This window comes from Protopterus annectens, chromosome 5.part0 (genome assembly GCF_019279795.1).
Source record: "Protopterus annectens isolate FY-2018-M chromosome 5.part0, PAN1.0, whole genome shotgun sequence".
NCBI classification, from domain to species: Eukaryota; Metazoa; Chordata; order Ceratodontiformes; family Protopteridae; genus Protopterus; species Protopterus annectens.
In genome coordinates this window covers 1566662612-1566687657 of record NC_056735.1, presented here as the reverse complement: position 1 = coordinate 1566687657, position 25046 = coordinate 1566662612, and the positions used below count along the sequence as shown (strand labels likewise).

General features: G+C 40.9%; 1 protein-coding gene across 5 annotated transcripts in view; it reads left to right on the top strand.

Annotated features, from left to right (window-relative positions):
- The window catches only part of ATP5PF (ATP synthase peripheral stalk subunit F6), a 108780-nt gene that overhangs the window by 5656 nt on the left and 78078 nt on the right, over positions 1-25046 (top strand). For all 5 annotated transcript variants that reach the window (XM_044071365.1, XM_044071364.1, XM_044071366.1 and 2 more), the window contains exon 2: positions 13617-13808. In XM_044071365.1, coding sequence (XP_043927300.1) covers positions 13639-13808 — 170 coding nt within the window. In that variant the 5' untranslated portion in view covers positions 13617-13638. The remainder of the gene's footprint in view (positions 1-13616; positions 13809-25046) is intronic.

Below are 25046 nucleotides of genomic sequence, written 5' to 3'. Positions count from 1 at the left end.
TGGCTTCAAGGGCAGATCATGCCTTTTGAACTTGGTCGACTTCTTCGAAACAGTCACCAAGGCCATTGATGAGGGAAAGGCAGTCCATACAGCCTACCTTGACCTTGCAAAGGCTTTCGACACAATGCCCCACTCTGGTATTGTAGAAAAACTTACCAGCTTAAATGTAAACCCATATGTCACAAGATGGGTTGCAAACTGGCTTAAGGACAGAACCCACAGCGTTAGAGTTGCTGGTGCTATGTCAGACTCCAAGCCGGTCACAAGTGGTGTCCCACAGGGCTCAGTCCTTGTCCCCCTATTGTTCGGCATCTACTTCTCAGTACAGGCCAGCATGGGAGGACTTTGGCTGGCAAAGTTTGCAGACGACTGCAAACTGGGCGCCATAGTGGAAAGTGCATCGGACATGGATATCCTTCAGAAGGGACTCACGGAAACAGATAGCTTGTGCCAGAGCCATGGCCTGAAGTTAAACGCCAAAAAATGTATAGCCATACCCTTCGGGAAAAACAAGGTAACCCCAAGCTACCATATAGGTGGCAATCCACTAAGCACAGAAGGGACTCACGGAAACAGATAGCTGGTGCCAGAGCCATGGCCTGAAGTTAAACACCAAAAAATGTATAGTCATACCCTTCGGGAAAAACAAGGTAACCCCAAGCTACCATATAGGTGGCAATCCACTAAGCACAGAAGAGGTTATCGGGGACCTGGGGACCCAGATTGACGGTGACCTTTCTTTTGACACTCACGTTGCTAAAGTGGTTAGAAAGACCTTCTACATTGCCCACCTGATCATGAAGGAATTCACATCCAGATCTAGTGAGGTCATTGTTCCCCTGTACTCTTCACTTATCAGACCAATGATAGAGTACAATGCCCCATTCGGGATGTATCTCACCCGACATCTGCAGCAATTGGAGAGACCCCAAAAGTTCCTCACCAAAAGGATAAAGGGACTCCAAAATCTGTCATATGCTGCCAGATTGAAGAAACTCCAGCTCTATTCAGTCGCATACCGTCTGCTCAGAGGTGACATGTGCCTGACATACAAGGCCATGTCCAACCCAGAATTAATGGACATGCTCCACCTCAAAAAAATCCAAATCCACCAAAACCACTAGAGCAAGCGACTTAAACCTTAGCATGGATATAAATAGGACGTGCTGGAGGGATAGATAGACTCCCTATGCTGTGGAATAAAATCCCGGTCCATGTGAGGCAGAGCACCTCGCTGGCTCTGTTCAAGAGAAATCTTGACCTGTGGATGGGAGATCGTAGGTTTACCCCGGGAATCATCTCTGTGTCACTGCGGGACAGAGGCACAACAAACTAATGGGCACATTATTTTTTCATATAAGGGGTGGCATAAGCCACAAAACTTTGGGCTAGGCTTATAAATGCCTTAGGGCAGATAGCCTAGTATAAACCTATGAACTCATTTCTATCTAAGAATGTATACTCCCCGGTACCTCTTTCTCCCTTGTTACACTTCCAGTGTTTGCCATCTGCCTTAGGAAAAATTCTTTGGAGTCTGTTTGGGGTATAAAGTTGCCTTTACAAACATTCTAGGCAAAAGTCTTTAGGTTTGTTGCATATTTGGGAGCAATATGTATATCCTCACATTGATTCTTTGAGGAGAGATTTCAATCTTTTCTGATTCCTGTAGTTGTCATACAGTATTTTATATGCTTTTCTAATTATCCCTTTTTAACAGGAGCTTTTATTCTAGATTCAACTAGAAATTCAGGCTAAGCAGGTGTTTCATTTAGAATTCCCTATCTCTTCATCTTTGCCTATATTTTGTCATCATCAGAGAAGACTACAGTCCAAATGTCTTTTTGGCCTCTTCCATTCTATTACCTTTCCCTCTCTAATTATTCGTTCTTTGTTGTTCTCTCAGGGAATCCAAATGCTGTCATTGCCCTGTTCATAAAAAAATCTCAGGTAACTTTCATATGCTTTTGCTGCATCAACGCTCCTATGACAGCAGTGTCTTTTTGCAGTCTACTTCCCTCTTGAATTTAATTGGTCTGCTTTTTGTTGCCAAATGTTTGCCCCCCCCCCCCCCCCCCACAAAACTAGGTTGATCTGTATCTGTCAATTTTGTTGGCCTCTTACCCATTCTGTAAGCTAGTACAGACAAATGCATTGTAAACATGGCTTAAATTGAGATGGCTTTGTACAAAGTTAGATCTTGAGTGTCTTTACTCTTTTGGGTAGTTCAGCTAATGTGGCTTTCTTCAAGAAGCTGGTACCCCCCTCCCCCCAGATTTTTTAAAGATCTGGAAGGCTTTGTGTAATAATATTTATTACATTCTCTTCTAACTTCCAGAGATCTACAAGAATGTAATGTTACTGAAAACTTCTATGTTTTATAAATCTGTTTTTGTAGGTTCATAGGTAGGTACTAGGCTATCTGCCCGAAGGCATTTATAAGCCTAGCCAGGATGTGTTGGCTTTCGCTGCCCCCTTAGGTTAGTTCCCTGTGCCTCTGTCCAGCAGAGCCGCTGAAGTGATCCCAGAGGTAAACTTTGTTTCCCATCCGCTCGTCAAGATTTCTTTTGAAGAGTGTTGGCGAGGAGCTCTGCCTAATGTAGATGGGGATCTTGTTCCAAAGCATGGGAAATCTGAGACGGGAATCTATCCCTCCAGCACGTCCTATTTATTGTTGTGGTGAGGTTCAGATCCCTAGAGTGTGTGGCTCGCAGGGATAAGGTTTTCTTTAGGTGGAGCATATCCCATTCTGGGTTGGACATGGCCTTGTATGTCAGGCAGAGATCACCTCCGAGTAGGTGGTATGCAACAGAGTACAGCTGTAATTTCTTCAGTTGAGCTGCATAGGGCATCTGTTTGAGGCCAGTGATCCTCTTGGTGAGGTACTTCTGTTGTCTTTCCAGCTGTTGCAGGTGTCTTGTAAGGTACATCTCAAATGGGGCGTATAACTCTGATGAGTCTGAGTGATGAGTAGAGGGGCACAATTGCCTCTTTTTTGATCCGGATGCGAACCCTTTTGTGATTAGGTGGGCCATTTAGAAGGATTTTCTAACTCACTTTGGCAATGTGATTATCAAAGGTGAGATTACTATCTACTTGGGTCCCCAGCTCCCTTATTACGTCTCCTATATGTAGGGGACTACCACATATGTGGTAATTTGTGGGTACTTTGTTTTTTCCAGAGGGGGTGACTGTGCACTTTTTGGCGTTTAGCTTGAGGCCATGATTTTGATACCAGGTATCTATCTCAGTAAGACCCTTTTGGAGGATGTCTTTGTCAGCCAGAGAGTCAGTTATAGCCCCTAGTTTGCAGTGGTCTGCGAACTTGGTCAGCCATAGTCCTCCTGTGCTTGCCTGTACCTCTAAGAAGTATATGCCGAACAGGAGGGGTCCTAGGACTGAGCCCTTGGGACTCCACTTGTAACCGATTTTAGAGTCAGACCTAGCTCCCGCAACTCTCTCCATGTGGGTTCTGTCTGAGAGCCAGTTGGCAAACCATCTTGTGACGTAGGGGTTTATGCTCAGGCTGGTGAGCTTGTCTATAATACCAGAATGGGGAATGTTGTCGAAGGCCTTTGCGAAGTCTAGGTAGGCTGTGTACCACCTTTCCGTCATCTATAGCCTTGGTAACTTGTCTCAAAGAAGTCCATCAGGTTTAGGGGGCATGATCTGCCCTAAACAAAGCCGAACTGGGTAGAGTCCAGTGTTTGGAGGTTCTCAATGTCTCTGTCAATGAGTTCCATTTTGATGCACTCCATAGCCTTGCAGACCAAGCTAGTCAGGCTTATAGGGCGATAGTTCCTGGGATCTGTCGTGGCTCCACCTTTGTGGAGTGGAATACCCGCTGCTGTGCGTCACTCTATGGGTACGTAGCTTGTAGCGAGGCTGAGTTTGAACAGTGTGTTTAGATGAGGGGGTAAGTTCGTCTTTGAGCTCATGTAAAACACAGCCTGGGACACCGTCCGGTCCCATTGATGCTGTGTTTTTGGCTTTGGAGAGGGCTGTTTTAACCGGAGTGTCAGTGATTTCAGGGACTCTACATTCTCCTGGTATGGTTATGGGCCCTCTTGGGGGTGAGAGGGGGGTGAAGTTTGCGTTGAACCTGTCTGCTTGGATGTTGGCGATATTGGTCGGTTCAGTGTATTTTGTGCCATTCTGCAATAACTCTGAGCAGATCTGAGCACTGCCACTTAGATTCTTGACATAGCTAAAGAATGCCTTATGGTTATCTTTGGAGTCCTTGGCAATTTTTCTTTCAAAGCTTGCCTTGGATGATTTTATAAGGGATCATAGTTTCTTGCTGATACTGATCAGGGATGTCTTCCCTTCTTGGAATTTTACTCTTCTCTACTAGTTTCCTCCTTCTATTGTATAGCTTGTTTATGGAAGGAGTCCACCAGACTGGCTTCCTTTTCTTGGAGGAGTGAGTCTTGGTTTTGCTTGGGATGGCATGATCCATGCATTCTTGTGGGTGCCCGTAGTATGCATTAATAAAGGATTTGGCAGCTTGGACAGTGTTATCCTTCAGCATGAGGGCTTTGAAACTTTTCACCTCTGTCTTGAGTAACGTGGTTTGCTTTTGAAAAGTTTTTCAGTGGTTTTCTTGTCCAGGGGTGGGGGCGGAATGTGGATATCCAAAGTGATATTTGTTTATGGTCAGATCTAACTAGCGAGGGGTTGACCTCCGGTGTGGAACACCAGTCGCCCATGTTGCTGATGACCAGGTCCAGTATGTTGTCACCTCTGGTGGGAGTGTTGACCAGTTGAACCAGGGCATTTGAGTTTATAAATTCTAGGAAATGTTGGGCAAGGGAGTTAGTACTTGAGTAGTTCTCCCAGTTAATGTTTGGGTAATTGAAATCACCCAGTATTAGGGTGTTTGGTAGGACCTTTGTTTCCAGAAATGTGGAATGGGGGTCCTGGGTCATGGTGGGTGATCTGTAGCAAGCTACAATTTGAATTGCAGTTTTGCCCATTGTTAGTTGCACGTGGATGATCTCTGAAGCATCATGCTGTGCCACTAACCTGGAGGTGTGGATATCCTTTATGAATATGGATACGCCCCCCGCCTTTTGTATTTCGGTTTGGGTTCTGTGGCAGAAATGTATGTTATGAGTTGTAGCCTGGTAGTGCTGGGGTGATCTCTGGAGCGTTAAACCAGGTTTCTGTTACTACACATATATCTTTTCTCCATACTGAGGAGTGCCTCGAGTGTGTGCATTTTGAGGTTCAGACTTCTGGCACTGAGTAGCATTACCCTCAGTTTTTTTGTTTGCTACTTGTGCTATTTATTTCATATTTTCCTGTCTTAGCTGTTGTCAAGGTTAGAGGAAGATTATCCTCCACCATTATGACTTCAGAAATATTTCCTTTTGTTAATCTTCATGGTTTCCCAGTTCCTCTGTTTTATGTAAATGTTCTTTATGTCTAAAATACATGTAATATGTCAGGATCTCCTGGTTTTCTCTCAAAGGTTTTATAGCTGTACAGTGAGCAGTTGCTTTGTTCAAATACTCCCTTATTTTCCCTATAGAATTTCGCAGTTACTGTCCTGATTCTGTAAAATTTACCTTCTACAATATTTTAACCTTTGTCCTTTTATTTCAGTCATATTTTTAAACATTTTAATTTCCCACTTAATAGCTATGTCTTCTGATGTACTTTCTATATTCCCTGATGACTCAATTGTCAGTGCTGTTTGTAACTCATTGTCTTAGTTTTTACTGGTATATTGCTCACTGGGAAAGTCCAACAGGGTAAAGCTCTTTTTCAGTAGAGGCCTGGGAGAAAAGGCACATTGTACATTTGCAAAAGTTTAGCTTGAGCTAGCAGTGAAAATGTACTATATAATGCTCAGCTGTATAGTTTGACAGATGATCACCATTTTAAGTACTTTATATGGTATTTACAGCATACTATAGTCATGCGTCTAAAAAATTTTACCTGCAAATCAGACTTGGTACACAGACTTAAGATGAGGCATGTGCATATATGTTCACTTATTCACTTGAGACTTTAAAAATTGAAGACAAAAGTATGACTTTTTATGATAGTTGACTTGGCAATGATGCTAGTACATGGACAGGACTGTTTTGTTGATGGAAATAATTTTGACTGGAATTTTTACCTGTCTGTGTAACATCCCTGTTAGTAAGGTCCTTTTATATTGTAATCTTTTTCACAAATGCAGGACCGGTTTTAGTTCAGTGAATGCAAGTTCCCTGTGATGTATTTGTTCACTGGCTAGTATCGGAGCTTCTTGTCTGGGCTGAAGAGGATTTTTTGGGGAGGTCTTAAAGTTTGAGTGTAGATGAATAGATGGGTCTAAAAGTGCTTGCTCACCATTAGCTCATGATACACATCGCTGCTGCCACTCACTCATTGGCAAGTGCCCTAACTCCCACTACCCTGATTCCCATGCACTACTACTTGGCTAACTATCCCTTATAGAACCCTGAACCTAACCCTAAAACTCCTTTGCTTCCTAACTCCGAGTCAACACCCAATTGTTCTCTTAATTCTTAACCAACCCCCAATTTCTTCGTAAACCTGAAGACCCCCTAGCAGTTTCACTTCCCCACTTACCAGTTGTACATGGAGACCTTGATGGTGTCTGACTGTGGCAGCTGTGTACTTGAACTCACGTTCGAGCAGCTGCTCTGCCAGATATGTGGAGAGGGAAAGAGCTGCTCGAGCCATGGCTTAGAAGTTCATGGTGTTTCAAGCAGTTGGGCTTGAGTGGCTGTAAAGGTCTAAGAATAAGTAAGTGCCAGAGGGTGATGTGTGCACTTAATGTGGCTATTTATAAACTTTGCAGTCTTACAAAATTGCTACAGTCTGGCAAGCTGAGAAGACTGTACATTTGTCAAAATTAACAAGGCACATAGAGAACTAGGCAGTGGATCACTCTATGGTCTTGCATGTGTGCTGTTTTGGACTTCCTTTATAAAGTCAATCCTTGCCTTAGTTTAAGGTTGGCTCTCTCAACTGCATATTGGACTTACTGATCAAATCTTAATATATGGCCAGTTATTGTACACAGTTGTTTGGTACCAAGTCAGACCTAGTATTGTCCACTGATTAGCTGCATTGGTTTGATTTGGTGTTGAAAATATAGTTTTTGCTTTAGGAGTAGATTAGATTGATCTACCCAGTTTTATAAAGGAGTGCTGTAGGTCATCGTGGAACGGTTTGACTTAAGTTGCATGTAATCTGTGACTCTACTGCATTTTGGATTATTATTGCTGGAAGATGTTCTGTTTGCTGGAAGATATTTTGTTTGCCTTTTAGTTTTGTACACTAAAAAACTAACTCCTAATATGAACCTCTTTTATGTGATCTAATTTAATAGTTCTCAAAACTTTAAGCAAATGTGCTCTCATGAAATAGTTTCTATCCACTCTAAAGAAGTTACTGTATTGTGGAGAACAACAAATATGTAAATTGTCAGAGTTCTGCTGCTGAATTTACATCATGCAAACCAAATATTCTCTTATACTACTTTAGAAGTCTACCCTCTTGATTCCTTTCTAGGTTCTGCCCCATACATCACTGTGGCAAATCTGGTTCCATTCCCCACCCATAAGTAGCAAACTCTGCTAGAAACTTATTTATTTTACAGTTGTTTACCGGGAGAGTCCAAAAATCTGAAGTGTTTCACAACATACAATTTATCTAATGATTGATTCATGTAAAATTTTCTTTGGGAATGTGCATTGTATATTTGTTTAATAACATCAATACTGTATACCATACACATTCAGATGAGTAGTAGGAGGAAGGTATAGGGTCTTGATCTTAAGAGTACAGATACTAGCCAGGACTGGTGCAAGAACAGTGCCAGTTAAGTTAGACTTTAAAAGTTTTTTGAATTGTACTAAAGAACAGTTAGAGGTTATTGGGACTGGCATTCCTTCCACAGTTAACCTGAGCTGCATAATAATTTTTCTTGGGATACAAGTACCTGCCAGTAACCCCTTGTTATAACAAATCTTCTATTTCCTTTGTATCACTGTTGGCTCCCCTCTCACAATCAGTATTACTACCCTTTTCCTTTGTCTCTGATATTCTGCTGAAACTCCACCCTGAAATCCTTTGTCAGATTCACATGCTCAGTCACCACCAGGTGACCAAAAGTGGAGTTGTCCAAGTACCCACCCTTTCTGCCTGTGCCATCAAACATCAGAGCTGTTAATTGAATTCTGGTGGTCTGCAATGTATACAGGGCTTTATCGCTCTATTCAATGCCACCTGACCTGGGCACCTTTTATCACTCTTGTTCACTCCATGAGTGCTGCTGATTTACATATTTGCTTACTTCAGCTTTAAGGTGGTACTGTCTTCATTGTCACTTAATAACAGATCTCCTGTCATACTTCTTAATTTGAAGTGGAATTTAAGTAACAACTTCTGCCCTGTTTTCCTCTCTATTCTGCTAGTGGAATCCAGTTAGGCATTATAAAACTGTATAGTCTTTTTATAGTGGGCCTTGGTCATATGGTTTCAGAGGATTCTATTACCTTGTACTCATTCCTCCTGACTTTGTATATTCTGACTTTCTTCCTGACTTGTGTGGAGGAGGAGATTAGTTTGGCTCCTGTGCCTGATGCTGTCTTTGATCATTTGTTGCATCTGTTAACACAGCAAAGGAGTTGCCTTATTGTAAATGTATTCCTCAATTTGCTTCCAGTAGTGTCTCATGTATTCCTCAATTTGCTTCCAGTAGTGTCTCATTTTCTTTCAGTGAAGGTAAAATTTTGAATAATGTGCCTTGCATGGCCTTTATTTTCATGTCATGCTATTTCAGGGTTCAGTGACTGGTGGTATTTTCCATACACCTTTCCTTCATTTAGTTAAAAAGCATGGGGAAACTTTTTGACCAGAAGGCTTCTTTACACTTTCACATCCTGTTTACAGGTACAAATGTGTTTTCTCTGTTCATTCCTCAGAACATTGAGAAAGCATTCTTTCCTTGGAAACACCTGTTGGGAGATTAGTGACTGCAAAAAGTTCCAAGGTAAATCAAAGTTTCAGTTCATCATTTGGTAGTAGCAGTCATCACTTGTAGGTAGGCTTTGCCTTGTGCCTTCCTGGTGTAGATCTCTACATACTCCATTACATTGGGTTAAGCCAACAGTAATAAGCAGTGCTGCTTTGCTTGCATTGATCTATGCCTTATGCCTACACCTCTACAGGGACTGCCTTACAAAATGGTTAAATGTGTACCTTGCAAACCAATTTTCGCAGGCTGTCCAGATTTTTGCCGCATTTTTGGTCTGCTCCTCATAAAGTTTGTGGTTTCTGGCAAGTCCATTGAGCTCTGAAGTAATTGAAACTCAACTGTCATTTAGACTTCATATTCTTCAGAAAATGCATGCCAGTTCAAAATTTGATATTCTATCAACTTTTCAGTTTAAGAGCAGTAATTAAAATATTTCCGTTTTTTTTTTTTTTGGGTCTCTGCCGCACTCCCATTATTTTTGGCTTTGTCCAGACCTCCAATTACTAAGTTGAAGTATGTAAAAGGGAACACCTCTGCACATATTTGGAGATTTTGATGATATTTCAAATTAAAACCTTCATGACAATATTTCTGTTAGCAGTGGTACCAAATACTTTTGTTTCCTTTTATTGTCAACCTTTGCAGTTTTGTAATTAACTTGTACCCTGTATTGAACTTTCACCTGTTATTAGTTCTGTGTATGTTTGATTTTCTGTTGCTCTCTGAGCTTTGGTCAAGGCTGTAAAGGGCCTTTTAGGTCAATCCACTTAACCATTTAGTTACTTGTCTGTTAATTTCATATTGTCAGGTGCTACACCATATGAGACATGTATGCATTGTATAGGGTTATGTAAATACTACCAACTTGGATCTACTGTTTGCTTTGCAGAGGAGCCACTCTTAAAGGCTGTGTCCTTGTACACCAAGTTCAGGATGCACATGTTGCATTGTTCAGGTGTCATGAGAGCTTTGTCCCCCCAAGGCATTCTAACTCTTCTGTTTATTCAGGTGATCCTGGTAAAGTCTCTGAGGTTAACTTCTACCAATTCCCTGTGATTTTTGACCCCTTTTGTACACTTATCTAAATTGTACTCCAATTTCCATTGAATACTTGTTAAACTTTGAAGGGTTAACTGTTAGTGCTTCTCCCCACTGTAGGACAAGTTCAGCTTTATTCCATGGTTTGGAAATTGGAGGGCTCTCCCAGACTCCTGAAGGTTTGAGTCCATATCTGATGTCTTCCCTGGAGATTCCTGTTGCTGAATTTCTGCAGCCTACTCCAAGTTCTTTGTGCAGTCTTGGGCTTGTTAGAGACTCCCCTTCCCGAGCTAATGCCATTCGGTTGTCTTCTTCCATGGCATGTCAATTTCTTGGCAGCCCTTTGACTTTCTTCTAGTTTTAATGTTTACTATTTTTTGTTCCTTGTTTTTGTGTCCAGTTCTGTGTACTTATGGTTGTTTTACTCAGACACTGCCATCTGTATGAGGGTTGCTTCCTAGGCATACCTTTATCTTTTGGCCATTGGTGGTGGGCCTGTGATTTGTGTTACACATGGCAACTGTTATTATCGGGATCAGCTGAAGCCCTAGTGCAAATGTATGCATCTTGTTTCCTACACCCATCTTATTGCTGATTTGCTGACCATTTGCTTGCAGGGCTTGGATATTTTTATACTTTGCACCTTTGCAGTTATTCATTGGCCAAAAATTTAGCCACACTACTTATTTTGGACTCTTGCTGTACCTCCCTCCACACCTTGTCTTGCCCTTTTAACAATTCCATTCCGATTTGTTGTTCAGTCTATTTTCCAATAGTACTCCCTTCACCTATTAGCAGTGTAACTGTGTACAACCCCCCCTTCATTGAGAAGAATTACACTTGCATATCGGCAGAAATTGGTTTACTAGTTGGATGGCAAATTCCTCAGAATGTTAGTAATACAAAGCCTGTTTATTAACCTCTTCAAGTGTGTGCTTGACTTCCAGAATTTTACTCTTCATATTTTCTGCTTGTTTGCTCAGCATCTGTGGCATTGACGGTTCTTCATTTTATCTAGCTGAAGAGATTAAAGTACATTTTGTTAGAATTATTTTTTCCGTATTAAGTTTTAAGTGCATTTATAACTCGATTTTAATTTTGTCAATTCTTTTTTTTTTTTTCCATATTGTTAGTCTTTTTTTCTGCAGACTTGGTAAAGAAAAAAATGTATTTTAATTGGGGCATACTTCTGGGGCCTAATTATTCTTCTAGGTTTCTTCTCTTTAATACGTTTTCAGGATGGCTGCAGTTTATTTTGCAGACTGTCTGGATGGTTCTTATAAGTTGCCCTTCTGTAACAAAACTAGCCCTCCAAACAAACAAAAGTAACAATACCATTTATTGCTTTAGATTGTCAGCTTTGGCGTCCTAAGTTTATAGCTCTCAAGATTTGCTCTACTGACAGCATAGTTTTCAAACTTTTAGGTTTATATGCTATGTGGATTAAATATCCAATTGATTGTACTACCAGGATCATAACTGAACATGAAAATGTTGAATCCTGTGGGGGGTTGACTCTCAAATGTGGTTGAGAGCCACACTTTGGTTTTTAAATAAATATTTCAGATAGGAACTACAGAATTTTTGTTATACAGTTTGCAGTGCACGTCTCTTATATATATTTATATATTTATATATTTATATATATATATATATATATATATATATATATATATATATATATATATATATATATACACACACATACACACACACACAGTCAGTGATGCACAGTCGTCGTACTGGTGACTGGGGAAAAGGCAGTTCTGACTGCTAAGATTCCCTTGACAGCATGTACTGCTGTAGTAATCCTAGTAGGGGCACTGATAACTCATATATGCACCTAGGCAAGGACTTAGCTTCTGCCAAACAGTCCTTTGCAGAAATGCACCATAGCCTGATGCCCTTTGCCAGTGTCTGAACTGTTGGAGATGTTGCCAAATGAAAGGTCTGTCTTGATTTATAGGCAAGTACAAGGCTTATTCCCCTTGTAGGCTGTTTTAAATCTGGGCAGTTTCCCTTTCAAAGTTGAGAATCAAACCCTTTGCATTGTGTTTGTGAGGTTCATATGTTGTTCTGGATTTCTGCATTCTCCTGAAACTTGTACATTTGGAACATGGACAGATGAGCTGCATGCTTGAAGTTCCCTGAGCCCCAGCATGGTAGCATACACTTTGTTGCCACAGTCTAATTCTATACTCATTCTGCAATAAGTAGCAAATTGTTACTACTTGGGAATATGCTAGGCCTCTAAATAGAATAGCATGGGAATAAACGTCAGTTTGTTTGGTAATATGATATTGCCACTCAGGTTGCAGTTTCTAAAGGCCTCTGCCTATTTTTATGTCTGAGAGTAGTCTGGGGTGCTTTTAGACTTCTATAATGTCCTCCGTAACAATAGGTTCCAGGGATGGGATGACGCAATGGCTTCTTTGAGTGAAACTTTTTAAGCTTCTTATGGTGGGGAGGACTTTTTTTTTTTTTTTTGAAGTCTTTGAAACAGAGTCCTCAGACTCCTTAATCCATGGAATGAGGGAGAGGCAACACTCCATGTTCAAGCAATTTAGGTTTGCACCAAACATTAAAGGTGACTGTGGCGTACTGCAAGCTTGTGACCATTCTCTGTGATCAGACTTGTACAAACCAAGTTCTCCTGATGGTATAACTGGGTTTAAGCCAAGGGTGCACCTCTGACATACCCCAGTAGCTTGATCCCTTACTAGTTGAGTGAGTGTGCAGTCTAAAAGAAATGGGGTTAGAGCCTGTCTTGACATGACTTAACATGAGGCTGTTCAGGTCTTCAGGGTTTCTGCTAGCGTACACATTCTTGTGTTTTTGAAGAGTGCAGTGAACTGTGGCTGAAGGAAGCATTTTGCACATGAAGAGTTATTGAAATTCATGTTTTCAAATTAGGCTGATCGTTTGAGTTGTCAAATTACACCGTTGGTGGTTGCAGCTGTTTGTCCACATCCCCCCAACACACACCCGACTCTGATTCTCTCACCTGTAGTAGTAGTGCTGAGACATTTGTGTGGTAGGGTAGGCATGTAATGAAAACTGGGCATGTGATTTTTTTATAGCTTTATGAAATGTGGAGAAGGGTTGGAATCAGAACCCTGAGAGAAGCCTAAAATAGGGTGGGGGACTCCTGGGAAGAGTAGACTTGGTCTGTACGTTGGCTAGACACCAGAATGTTTGAGAGCAAGACTTTTTGAAAAACAGAATTGTCGTGTTGGTGGTGAAGGATTACCTGATCTGGGACCTGTTAAGATAGTCCTGAAAGTTACAATGGGTAGAAACCAGTGTGTGCAATTATGTACTACTTATTCTTGGAGAGAAGGTCCCACTAGAATGTAGGAGTTTGTGCCTTTTGCAACTTCACCAATACATGCACACACTATATTCAAAGTAAATGCAGTTCATTTTAGGAAGGCTGGAAATTCCTGTTCTGAGAAGTGTGCATGTGTTTAGGTTATGACTCTGGCATTTGCAAATGGATTTAGGTTATGACTTGGGCATTTGTAAATGAGCCCTGTGTGTGTTGTACTGACTTTTTTTTTTTTTTTTTCTCTCCTTTTAGCTGTGTCTGCTAAAACTTTACCATGATTCCACAGAACCTGCTTAGACTGTCCTCTCTCTTCCATTATGCTGTTTCTGTACACCTGCGTAGAAACATTGGTCTTACAGCCATAGTGTTCAACAAGGCGAAGGAACTTGATCCCATCCAGAAATTGTTCCTGGACAAAATCAGGGAATACAACACCAAAAGCAAGTAGGTAGCTCTGTGTAAATTTTGTCTTATGATAACATTGCAGCCTTTGACTTGTGTGCATGGTTTTAAATGCATGAAGCTTTGTTTTTAGAGAAGGTAGTAGATAGAGCTTGTGTAGAACTTTTGACCTGACCAGAGGCTCTGGTGGGTATGTTTTATGTAAATGCACAAAATACAGAGCAAACAATGATGTAAGCTTGTTGGCAATTTCATACTTCTGTCTATTTGTAAAGCACACCTATGTTGGTGTAGGACTTTAGTAAGCATTGGCACAAAGTGATCTAGTTTGGTATAAACTACTGTTGCTGTGGCCATTATTACAGGGACTTCACCTGCAAAAGGCCTGATGTGTAGCTTAACTTGTCCCTTCCACCTTCCTTGCAGACCAGGTGGACATGAGTCTCTGAAGGATGCCTGGACATTGCCTTTATGAAGTGGATGTCTGCCTGTGCCAGTCTTTTTTTTTTTTTATGCCACATTTTAATGTATGAAGGATGTTTGGCCTGCATCTGTCAGTCCATTAAGTACCCTGCTGGAAGGGGGTTTCTTTCTCTTTTATTGTTTATTCTGTTTTGCTGATGACATTTGATTAATGCTGCGTGATTATTTGGGTTCAGATGCCATCTGATGTAGTTTATGGCATAACCACCTAGTGCATGATATTGAGAGTTACATGGGCCATAAGTATGTCAGGAATTTGTCAATGTCTTCCGTTTTTTAGAAGGCTTTCTTGATCACCTCATCCTGATGTGGTGTCTTCCAGCTTATCCCTGGCCTCGGACACCCCCCCCCTTAAAAATATGTAAGCAATTTAGTTTGTAGAGCCAAGAAGAAACTTGGGTGATGTAATGACTATGGCCAATATTCCTGATACACTTGGGGATGTTTTAGGTCGAGATGAGGTGCTTTCTCAGCCCCCAACCCTTTCACCTCTGAGATCTGAGGCTCCTGGTGAAACCACTCTTGAGGCAAATATGTCTGCAAATCATCTTGAGTCAAAAGCTGTCGTATGTAGTTTGGAATAGACTTCTGCATCATGTTTCCATGATAAAACATGGAGAAAGGAATTCTAACAGCTTGTGGCTCTCTGGTTCTACTAAACTACTTTGGGAAGATGCCCTTAGTTTGTGTGAATCTGTGGAACACTTAATCCTTAGTCCTTTATCTCAAAGGTGATAACCCCACTCAGGAGTGCCAAGTGAGACGCCGGGTTCCCCTGCTGCTTGCATTTGATTGGGCCTTAAGCAATTGGTGAGCTGTTCTCCATCTCCACCTAAACAGTTAAGGCTGTTCTAGAGCAGTGGATCTCCTTATCAGAAGGATAATGACTCTACAGAGAATGAGGAAGAACAATTGACCTCACCTGCTAAAGTGTCTTGCCTCTCCTTTTGTACCAGTCACACAATGATTACCCTATATGTCTTGCTTTCCTTGTAGAGGAAATGTAATTTGGAGACTCCTGTAGGATGAAGACACTTCTGACTTCCCTCTAGAGCGATTAAACTCTAAGAAAATGTATGTTCTACTTTACTAGGTCTGGATGCCCTTAAACCTGTGGCAGTCCCACCCCACTCTAGAAGATCCATTCTTGGTAGACATCTCTAAGAAACCTGATGGGTTCTGTAGGGTTTTGGACTTCCTTTACAAAAAATACATGGCAAATCCAGCAGTGGCTTCTATGGATCAAGAGGAGGGGGGGGTTAGAATTGGTGCTTGCTACTAATACTGTTCTCATTGCATAAGAATCTGGTAAAGCATAAAATACAGATGGTTGCTGCAAATGGTATCTCGAGGCTACAAACTGCAGCTCTCAAGAAATCTGAAAGTCCATCCGATTCCCATCTTACAGCTTTTTACAGCTTGGGACTTTCAAGAAAAATGGTATTGGAACATTTACTACTAAGGTTCTTCTAGTGCTCAAAAAGAGTAGCTAGAATACCTCCATCACTTTTTAAACCCTTTCTTCTTCATAGCCTTCTCTATTTTCCTAACCACTCTTATCACACTCTTTGCTCCAACATGCTCTCCTGAAGTTATCACACCCTCCAGTCCCCCAGCCTCCTCTTTCTGTTCCTACTTTCCTTATACTATGCTACCTCATATTCCACCTATGCTTGTCCAATATCACCTACAAAGACAACTACCATACAAACCCATCTACTCTCTCTCCTCTTCTCTCATTCAGTCCAACCCTCTGCACCTATTCCACCCTAAACTCTTCTCTAAAGTCAAGATACTGTCACCTGCTCCAATCTACCAAAATGCATGCCTGACAGACCAATATGGTTAAAACCTATCTCCTTCAACCTAGTCCAAGCTGGTAATATCCATCCTAACCCTGGTCCTACATCCTTTATTAACACTCATCCCTACTCTCTTCCGCCTATCTCAACACCCTAAAGATGTTTACAATTTTAATGCACAAAGTCTAAACAACAAAGTACACAAATTTCAAGCTTGGTTAAGCTATAACCAACCAGATAGCTTAGCCATGTCTGAAACCTGGCTCAAGCCTTTATCTCGGACTCTTGAGATTCTGCCCCCAGGATTTCATTGTCTCAAATGACCAACTAAATAAAAAAAGTGGAGGCACTGCCCTAGTCTAATCCAACCTTCTTACCTTAGTTCCCCTCCAAATTCCAATTCCTCAATTCCAGAACACTGAACTGCTGGAATTCTAAAACTAAACATAAAAATATATGCTTCATTGCCCTATATATTATATCACCTGGTAACAATATCTCTACACTTGAAAATATTCTCCTATTGGGTCTCTACTGAAATTAACTATGAAACTTGTATCCTTGGTGATGTGAATATTGACTGGAATAAAATCAATTGCCACTCTCCCTCCCTATCCATTAACCTCTATAACTTCACTCAAGTAATCCTCTCCAGCACTCAACCTAACAAAGTAAACCCTCCCGGATCCACTATAGATTGGATCCTAGTCTCAGATCTAAATAAAATAACCAATTCTGGCACAATTCCTGACATCTTTAGCAAGAACCTCCCAGCCTTCATGCATCGCTCCTAGTTCCTCCCCACACCAGCATCAGTACATTCAAACTCGTAACCTCAGTAGCTTCAACCAAACTACTTTCTCAAATACTTTCAAACAAATGAACTGGCAAATTCTTTTGACAAGGCTATAGAATACTTCAACTTTGTCTTCCTTGATACTTTAAACTCACTTGCCCCACTAAGAAACAAAAGGATAAAAACTAAAACTGCTCCTTGGCTATCCAAAGAGACAAAACAGATTCTGCACCACAGAGACAAATTATGGAAGCTTTACCAAAACAATAAACTGGACAATACCTTGCTCCAATATAAACCGTTCAGCAACTGTGCAAAACGACTAATCACTAAAGACAAAAAATCCTACTATATCAAACTTCTGTCCAATAACAATAAAAAAACCCCAAAAATTCTGGGACTTGGCAAACGCTCTTCTCAATCCAGGCTCCAAGAATAATCCCTGTCCTGACCCAAGTAAATCTGATCTCGAACTAGGCTCTGAATTTAACTCATTTTTCATAGACACTATTACTACCCCTCACCAAGACATTTCCCAATAATAACCCAACTGCTCTGCACTCGCCCCCTTCTAATTCACCTCATCTGTTTGAACTCGAACCCATCTCCACTAACTTTATAAAAAACTTTGTCCAAACTTAAACCTTGCTCTAACGCTCCCGACAATATTCCCTCTTCCTTCTTAAAATGTGCTGCTGATGGCATTGCACTCCCCAGTCAGCATCATAATCAACCGATCCATAAAAGAATCGTATGTTGCCAAACTCTGACGCTCAGCTTATATTCTTCCCCTTCATAAAGGAGGCAAAAATACCAGCATCTCAAACTTTCACCCCATTGCTTTGCTGTCACCAATCTCCAAAATCCTAGAAAAATGCATCCACCTCCCAACTTGTGCCTATCCTGACCCAAAACAATCTTCTCATCCTACCCAGCATGGCTTCCATCCAGGCCATAGCATAACCACTCTACTATATCCTAGAAATTGTCAATCAAGCCCGAGATTCAGGAAACTTGGTTTCTACTGTTTTGCTCGGTCTGTCTAAAGCCTTTGATACTGTTTCCCACAAGCACCTTCTCTGTCATCTCTCAAACCTTAATCTCTCACATAATGCTTTATCCTGGTTCTCCAGCTGTCTATTGGACAGATCACAGGCAGTCAAATGGAAGAACTCCATCTTTTCCTTCCTGCCTACCCCAACTGGCATACCACAGGGATCCATCCTTGGGCCAGTGCTTTTTAGCATCTTCATCAATAACTTTCACACTGCTATTCATGATGCTAAGTCATTCAATAAGCAGACAATTCAACTTTGGTCTGCTCTGCCTCAAACCTCTCTGAATTGCTGACTAAAACCCAAACTGGCTTCTCAACAACTGAAAACTGGATGCGCCAAAACCACCTCTCTCTCAATGCAAATAAATCAAAGATTCTACTATTCCCTCCCACAAAGCCAGTCTCCTACGATAAAAACAGCTTCAAAGTCTATAGTCAAACCAGCTCTCCTATAGTAGTAGTTCCCTCTGCCAAACTACTTGGCATTACTGTAGATTAACACCAAGTTTGATATTCATATTCAACAAAATATTAAGAAAACCCACCAAAAGCTAGGTATGCTGTATAGGAATAATCGCTTTCTCTCCATCTCTACCAGGCAAACTCTGGCCTCAACTTACCTTCTTCCTTCCTTATTATACGGAGCCCCTCTCCTAACCAACCTGTCATCCTCCTATCGCATCTAAACCAAAAGACTGCTACAACAAAATCTCGAAATTTGCCTCCAAATCTAAAAAATACCACCCATCACTGCCTAACCCTACAGTCTCTAAATTGGCTTTAACTCCTAAACTATCTCCAACTCACTACTGCACATAGGCTCGTATTTCACCCAACAAAATGTCCCGCTCTAACATCCTTTCCCCTTTTACACCCAACAGAGCTCTCTGATCTGAACATCAGAACTTGAATACTATCCATAAACCTAAACATCCTGCTGGCCAACTTCTCCTATATTTGTCACTAGGCAAAAAATTCCCTTCCCTCCACACTAAGAACCATACCAAACTCAGAAAACTTCAAAGCCCAACTATTCAAACACCTGTCCACTAAATGGAAATGTACCTGCCTTCACCCAACCTAATCCAAGGGGGTTCTCGCTCTGGTTCTCAAGCTCTACAACTCTAATAGTTATCTTCCTATGAGCCTATCTAAGCTCTCAACAATTTCTATAGATTCTCTCTAAGCTCTCACCTCCTACAGCTACCCTCACACAGCCCAACCTTTGTGAATAGCATTCTACTGTTGATGTGTATGTAAAGCGTATTTACATTTTCTTTAAACCGTTTGTATGTAAACTGTTTCCACACCTAACCCATATGTTTTCCTCAAATGAAACTGTGTGATCCTACCTTCAAGCTTAATGAATTTAACTATGCATGATATTGAATGCATTTATGAGTAACTGTTCTACATAAGATCTTTAATATTAATTATAATTTGTATCTAAATTGTATAATGCATCTTGGAGCTTTTCTCCCCGGGCCTCCACTGAAAATGGGTCAGTTCGGCCTAGTGGACTTCCCCTGGTAATCAAATTGCAAATAAATAAAATAAAGTAAGGGTCTGTGGAGGTTTGTGATGTACCTGTCGGGGCCCTAAAGTGCTGATTTTAAAGTTGGTAAAATTCAGCATGCTGAACATCAGATTAAGTAGCTCTCTCACTTCCTGTTTAAAAAAAAAAAAAAAAAAAAAAAAAAAAGTTTTGAGTGACATCCACATCTAGCTGTGAGAAAGTATCCAAGACCTATGTTAAAGATGTAATCTATTAACAGAAGGAACAAATGCTGGCAAAGCTGTGGTAGAAGGAAAAATTATTGGGACAACAGTGTTTGGGGAAACTATTTGCGGTATGCCAGACAGAAGAGAGAGCCCATCCTGGCAATTGGGGGTGTGTCAAGAAAGTGATACGAGATTAGTTTATATCCAGCTGTCTTTTTTTAGAACCATTTTTTCCTATAGGGTCCGTGACCTGTTTTGGATGTAGAACAGGCTGAGGAGGTTAGGTTGAGCCAGCAAGCTAAACGGGAATCCGCTTCTCAGTTTTCTGGTTGTATCAGAAGTCCAGTACCAACTAGAAGAATTAGGGAGTATCTCTGACTCTAACCAGAGACTGGTTGTGGGTGATTGAGATGAGGAGAATGATCAGTAATGTGGCATTTGGAAATAATCATTTGAAAAATTTCCATAAGATACAGTTTAGGTAAGAGGTGTTTTCTGTAAGAATTGTTAACTGTTAAATTAGTAGGAGGAATCGAACAATAATTAGAAGGGCAACGTTTATTCTGTTCTTGTACAGGTGGAAGTATAGTCTAATGTTCTTGATTTATGCTGCAGACAAGGGGAATTTTTTTTTTTTTTTTTTTTAACGCAAGTAGGCTGGAAAATGAAAAACATGAGATGGAGTTTTGAGTTGTAAAGCTATTACCTGTTTTTCCCATACAGGCAGTTATCGGGAAGCGACTGATCACGTTGTGACACTATAAAATGGTTGCATCCCCATTGACTGTAGAACTTCAAGTATAACTGTGCCCAGTTTGGCTTATTCATTTAAGTGTAGCTGGTTCACTTGCTAGAGTGAAAAATCCATCAGCTGAGAGCATGGAGCTCTTTCACACACAGGAGGAAGATACTGGTAGGACAAAGGACCAATGCTATTTTGAGTAAGTGGGAGCACTGGTTCTAGCATGTGCTTCCATGTGTACATAGTTCTGTGTTTGCTGTCAGCTAAAAGGAGTTAGAAGTTTTGGAATAAAAATAGCAATGTTATAGGAGACTTATTTGGATTAGAAATGACTGAATTTGATAGAGAGGATTTCAGAATAGATATTCAGCAGAGTATAAAGGGAAGGGGGTGTAATAGTGTTGCTTGTGTTGTAAATTGTGTCTTGGGAGGACTTGCTTGGCTGGATGGTCATACAACTGACAAACCTTTATGTAAAGCAACTTGCTTTATTAGTTGGCTGTAACCCCTGACCTCCCCAAAACAAGGTTTTACCAAGCAGAAATAAGGGTCTCTGGAAGTAATGGCTTGGATGATATGAACTTGGCCTTGCAGATGAGTTCTTGCCTGGTCTAGTAGTTGTGGCTTCATCCTTAGCCAATTTTCATTTAGATTGTCATGCAAGTCTTGCTGAACACCTGCCATTTCTTTATCTTGTCAGCTTGTTACATTTTTGGCAAATGAAAATACTTATAAGATTGGCTGCCCATCGCCTTGTGCTTTTTGTTCACCAAATGAACATGGAAACTACACTCATCTGGTGTATTTGCAGTTTGAGCCAGTCCTTTGCTTAAATGTTCTGGATGTTTTTCCTGCAGTCTCTTAATTTTGTTAAGGAGGAGCTTCAACAGGATGACAGTGCTGTAGAGGTCTTGTGGTCTACAGTGGGTAGATATGCATTCTGAAGATTCAGTTAAGGACTGGTATCAAATCCTGTCTTTTACGCTCCGGTAATGGGTTCAAGTCTTTAAGGTTTATCTTGACAGTTGTATTGTGAAAAAAAATGTGTTGCATGCAGCACCAAAAAAAAAAAAAAAAAACTTCTGGCAGGGACTGAAGTTTGTTTCGCATGTCTCTTACTGTTTACAGTCTGGAAGCAGCTCTGTTTTTCTTTTATTTAACATCAAGTACAGAATACCACGTATGGATTGGTTTAAAACGTCTGGTGTACAGACTAACTACAGCTAGTACTTGCATTTATCAACAGTAAAAGCTTTTTGTTATAAGCTTATCATGGGATGCTGCCATTTAAATGGTAGAGCCATTTATATATGTTCTTCTGTGTTGCCTGTCCTGTTAACAGTGTAGCATTCAAGCCTTAACTACACCTTTCACTAAGCAGCTGAGTGGATCAGTTCCTAGAAACTTCTGTAGCAGCTTTTGGAAAAGGGAGATTCTCTGCTGCATGAAATGGAATGGTTGCTTTTTAGTAGTAGGTCAATTCATCTTGGCATTAGCCTATAAATACCAAACTTCATACCTTTCAGTTTACTGAAAGTGCGGATTTCAAGTAAAGGAGTCAGGGTTGTAGTGATATCAAGAAATTCTTTGGCTTTTGTATTCATGTGTACATTCACTTTTCTTTGATCAGCTGAAATTATTTTGAATGGACAAGCTTTGTTGCAAATATGTCTTTGTATTTGTCAGACTTGGCTGCCTACCTGTGAGCTTTAGCTTAATGTCTTAATGAAATGCATGCCTTTCAGTGGGTGGATGCTGAGAGCAATGAGGGTCCTCTGCTGCTTGAAATGAAATCAAGAAGTGTAACTACCTGTGAGCACTGTCATCCTGTCCCATTTAGTGGAGAAAAGTTAAGTGGTCTGATTGTACTAAGCTTTGTTGCTGTGTGTACACACCTGAGAGAAATGCTGTACAAGGAAACCATCACCAGTGTGCAGCTCTTAATGAGCTGAGCTGTGATTTTGGTCTTTGGTTGGGTTGCACTCCACATATCTTTGCTTTGCTGTAAAGTGGTGTGCAATGTTTTGTACCAAAGTCATATAGCCTCTCCAGTGGTATGATGCACAACAAGAGAAGCAGCCATTTCTTAGTTGTATGTGATATTAAAAATGGGGCTTAAACTTTGTATATGTAGTGCCTTTCAGTTTTTGAAAAATTCTCCGATTACATGATTGTACTTGCTAGACATTTAAGTTTTAAACTAGTTTACAAATTTTAAATTCACACAAGCTTTTTTTAAAAAGTTGAGTATAATAACAAAAAATATTTAGAAATACACATGTAGCCTAAACAAAATTTTGTGCATCAGCTCAAATCTTGAGATTACAAAGGAAAGTGAAACACAAGTAGAGGAATAAACATAACTAATACAGTACTACTCCCAATACATGCAAGAAAAAGCAGAGTCGTTTACCAACACTCGTATACGAAAAGAACACCTTCCCTTTAGTTAAATTAACTACCCTATTTAAAGTAAAACAAAACACACTACAGATTGAAATGCCCAAGTTATTTGTCTAATATTGGACTTGAGTGAGTTAAATACTTACTGGATACAATAAATATTGCACTTACTTGGAATATATGTAAGTATATTGCATAAGTAAGTGTGACTCCTGGGACTAGTGCTAGAGTTCAGAAGCCTAATCCCTGTAGGGTAGAAACTGTTACTGAATCTTGTAGTCCTGTAGCAGATGCTGTGATATGTCCATGCGCAGGATGCGTGTTACTGTATTATTTTGGTGGCCTTTCAGATGAATCTTTCAGAATAAAGTTGTATCGATGGAAGACTGGAACGTGTTACCTTCTCTGCAACCCTCAACACACTCCTGTAGTGCCTTCCTCTCTAACTGTAGCTTCCAAATCACACCGTGAAGTTGCAGGTGAGGATGCTCTCTATTGCACCTCTATAGATGGAGAGAATATGAGGAGGAGGAATATCTATTTTTCAGCTTTAAAAAGTGGAGGTGTGCTTTCTTGACCAGTTGGCTGTGTAAAACTAGGAGCTCCCTCCACACTCCTGAGCACTGGGTGGTTTGTCCTCCTTTTCCTGAAGTTGATATTGGTCTTGCCAACATTCAGGTCAGAGTTGTTCCCTCGCACCAACTTATTAGAGATGCCATCTCTCTCTGTACACCCTTTCATCTTTGTGATGAGCATCACGACTGAGGTGTCCTCTGCAAACTTGGTATGGTTGGACTTGTGCTTGGTGTAGCAGTCATGGGTCAGGATGGTGAACAGTGGGCTGAGAACATGTCCCTGTGGAACCCTGGTGGTGTTTGTGATGCAGTTTGATGTGTTCTTACCTGAACACACCCTCTGGTGTCTCAATTAGGAAGTCCAGGATCCAGTTAGAGATGTTTTACTGACTCCTAAATGTGCCAGTTTTTCTGTCAGTTGCATTGGTACCACAGTATTGAAGGCAGAGCTGAAGTCTTCAGTATCCTCACATAGTTGTCTTTGTCCTCTAAATGCTCAAGGGAGATCTGTAGTGCTACTGATATGGCATCAGCTGTGGATCAGTTAGGTCTGTATGCAAACTGCAGAGGGTCAAAATCAGATGAAAGATGCTTTTGATCAGCTGTTCAAAACAATAACTGTGGATGTCGGAGGGGCTGGATGGAGTGTTTTCTTAGATAGTGAGGTGATGGTAGTTTCCATGTAGCATGAGAGCACTCTTGCCATGGCAAGAGAGGTGTTTAAATATTTCCTAGAGCACTGTGCGTAGTTGATCAGCATAGCCTTTTAACACCTTGCCTAATATGTTGACTGAGCCAGCAGCCTTCCTGAGGTTCACTCTCCTTGGTTCTCTTCTTACCCCCTCTGTGCTGAGGCAGAGTACTGCATTTTTCTCATCAGTGGGCAGCTTTAGTGCCAACCTGTTTCTTTCCTCAAATCTACCAAAGATGATCTGACAAGGAATTCGATGTCCTTGCACTACTGACCTGATTTTTGTAGTCTGATCTCCTGTTATGTCTTGCCATAGTCTCTGTCTTTTCAGTGTACCTTTCTGCTGTACTCCGCCTCCTTTTATACCCCTCCTCGGATTACCTCTTGCTACACTTAGTGCTGCTTTTGTCCTTAGCCCTGTAAGCTGCATTTCTCTCTCTTTCAGATGCTTGTATACCTTGGGGGTGAGCTCTAATAGTGATACTCTTAAGGTTTGTCACGATCAGCACAGTTTGAAATGTATACCATCACTACCTCAGTGTATTCATCAATGTTCAGATGCTAATTCACTGTGGCTGCCTCCTTGAACATATCCCAATTGGTTCTTTCAAAGCGGTCTTGGAGGACCTCCATAGCTCAAGTCGGGCCATACCCTGAGGCTTTCTCTCTAACCATTGCAGGTGTGTAAGCTGTCTGTAGCAAGATGGTATAATGGTCCGAGTTTCCTATCTCTGGAAGTTGTACACTGTCCAGGATATTATCACCCCTTGTAATAATGTCCACATACTGATGGTAGTCACCAGCTGCCAAGTGTACAAAGTCAGGATATTTGCTTTGCATGTACACCACTGTTACACTGACCCTATTCAGCTGCCTGAGCAAGTAAAATGGTGTATATTTAATGGGCAAACTCTTAAGCAGCAGTGTGATGGTATGATTTCACAGTTGCTGCACCATCTTTTTTTAACATAGATGCAGACTCCACCTCCTGTGGCCTTTCCACACAAGT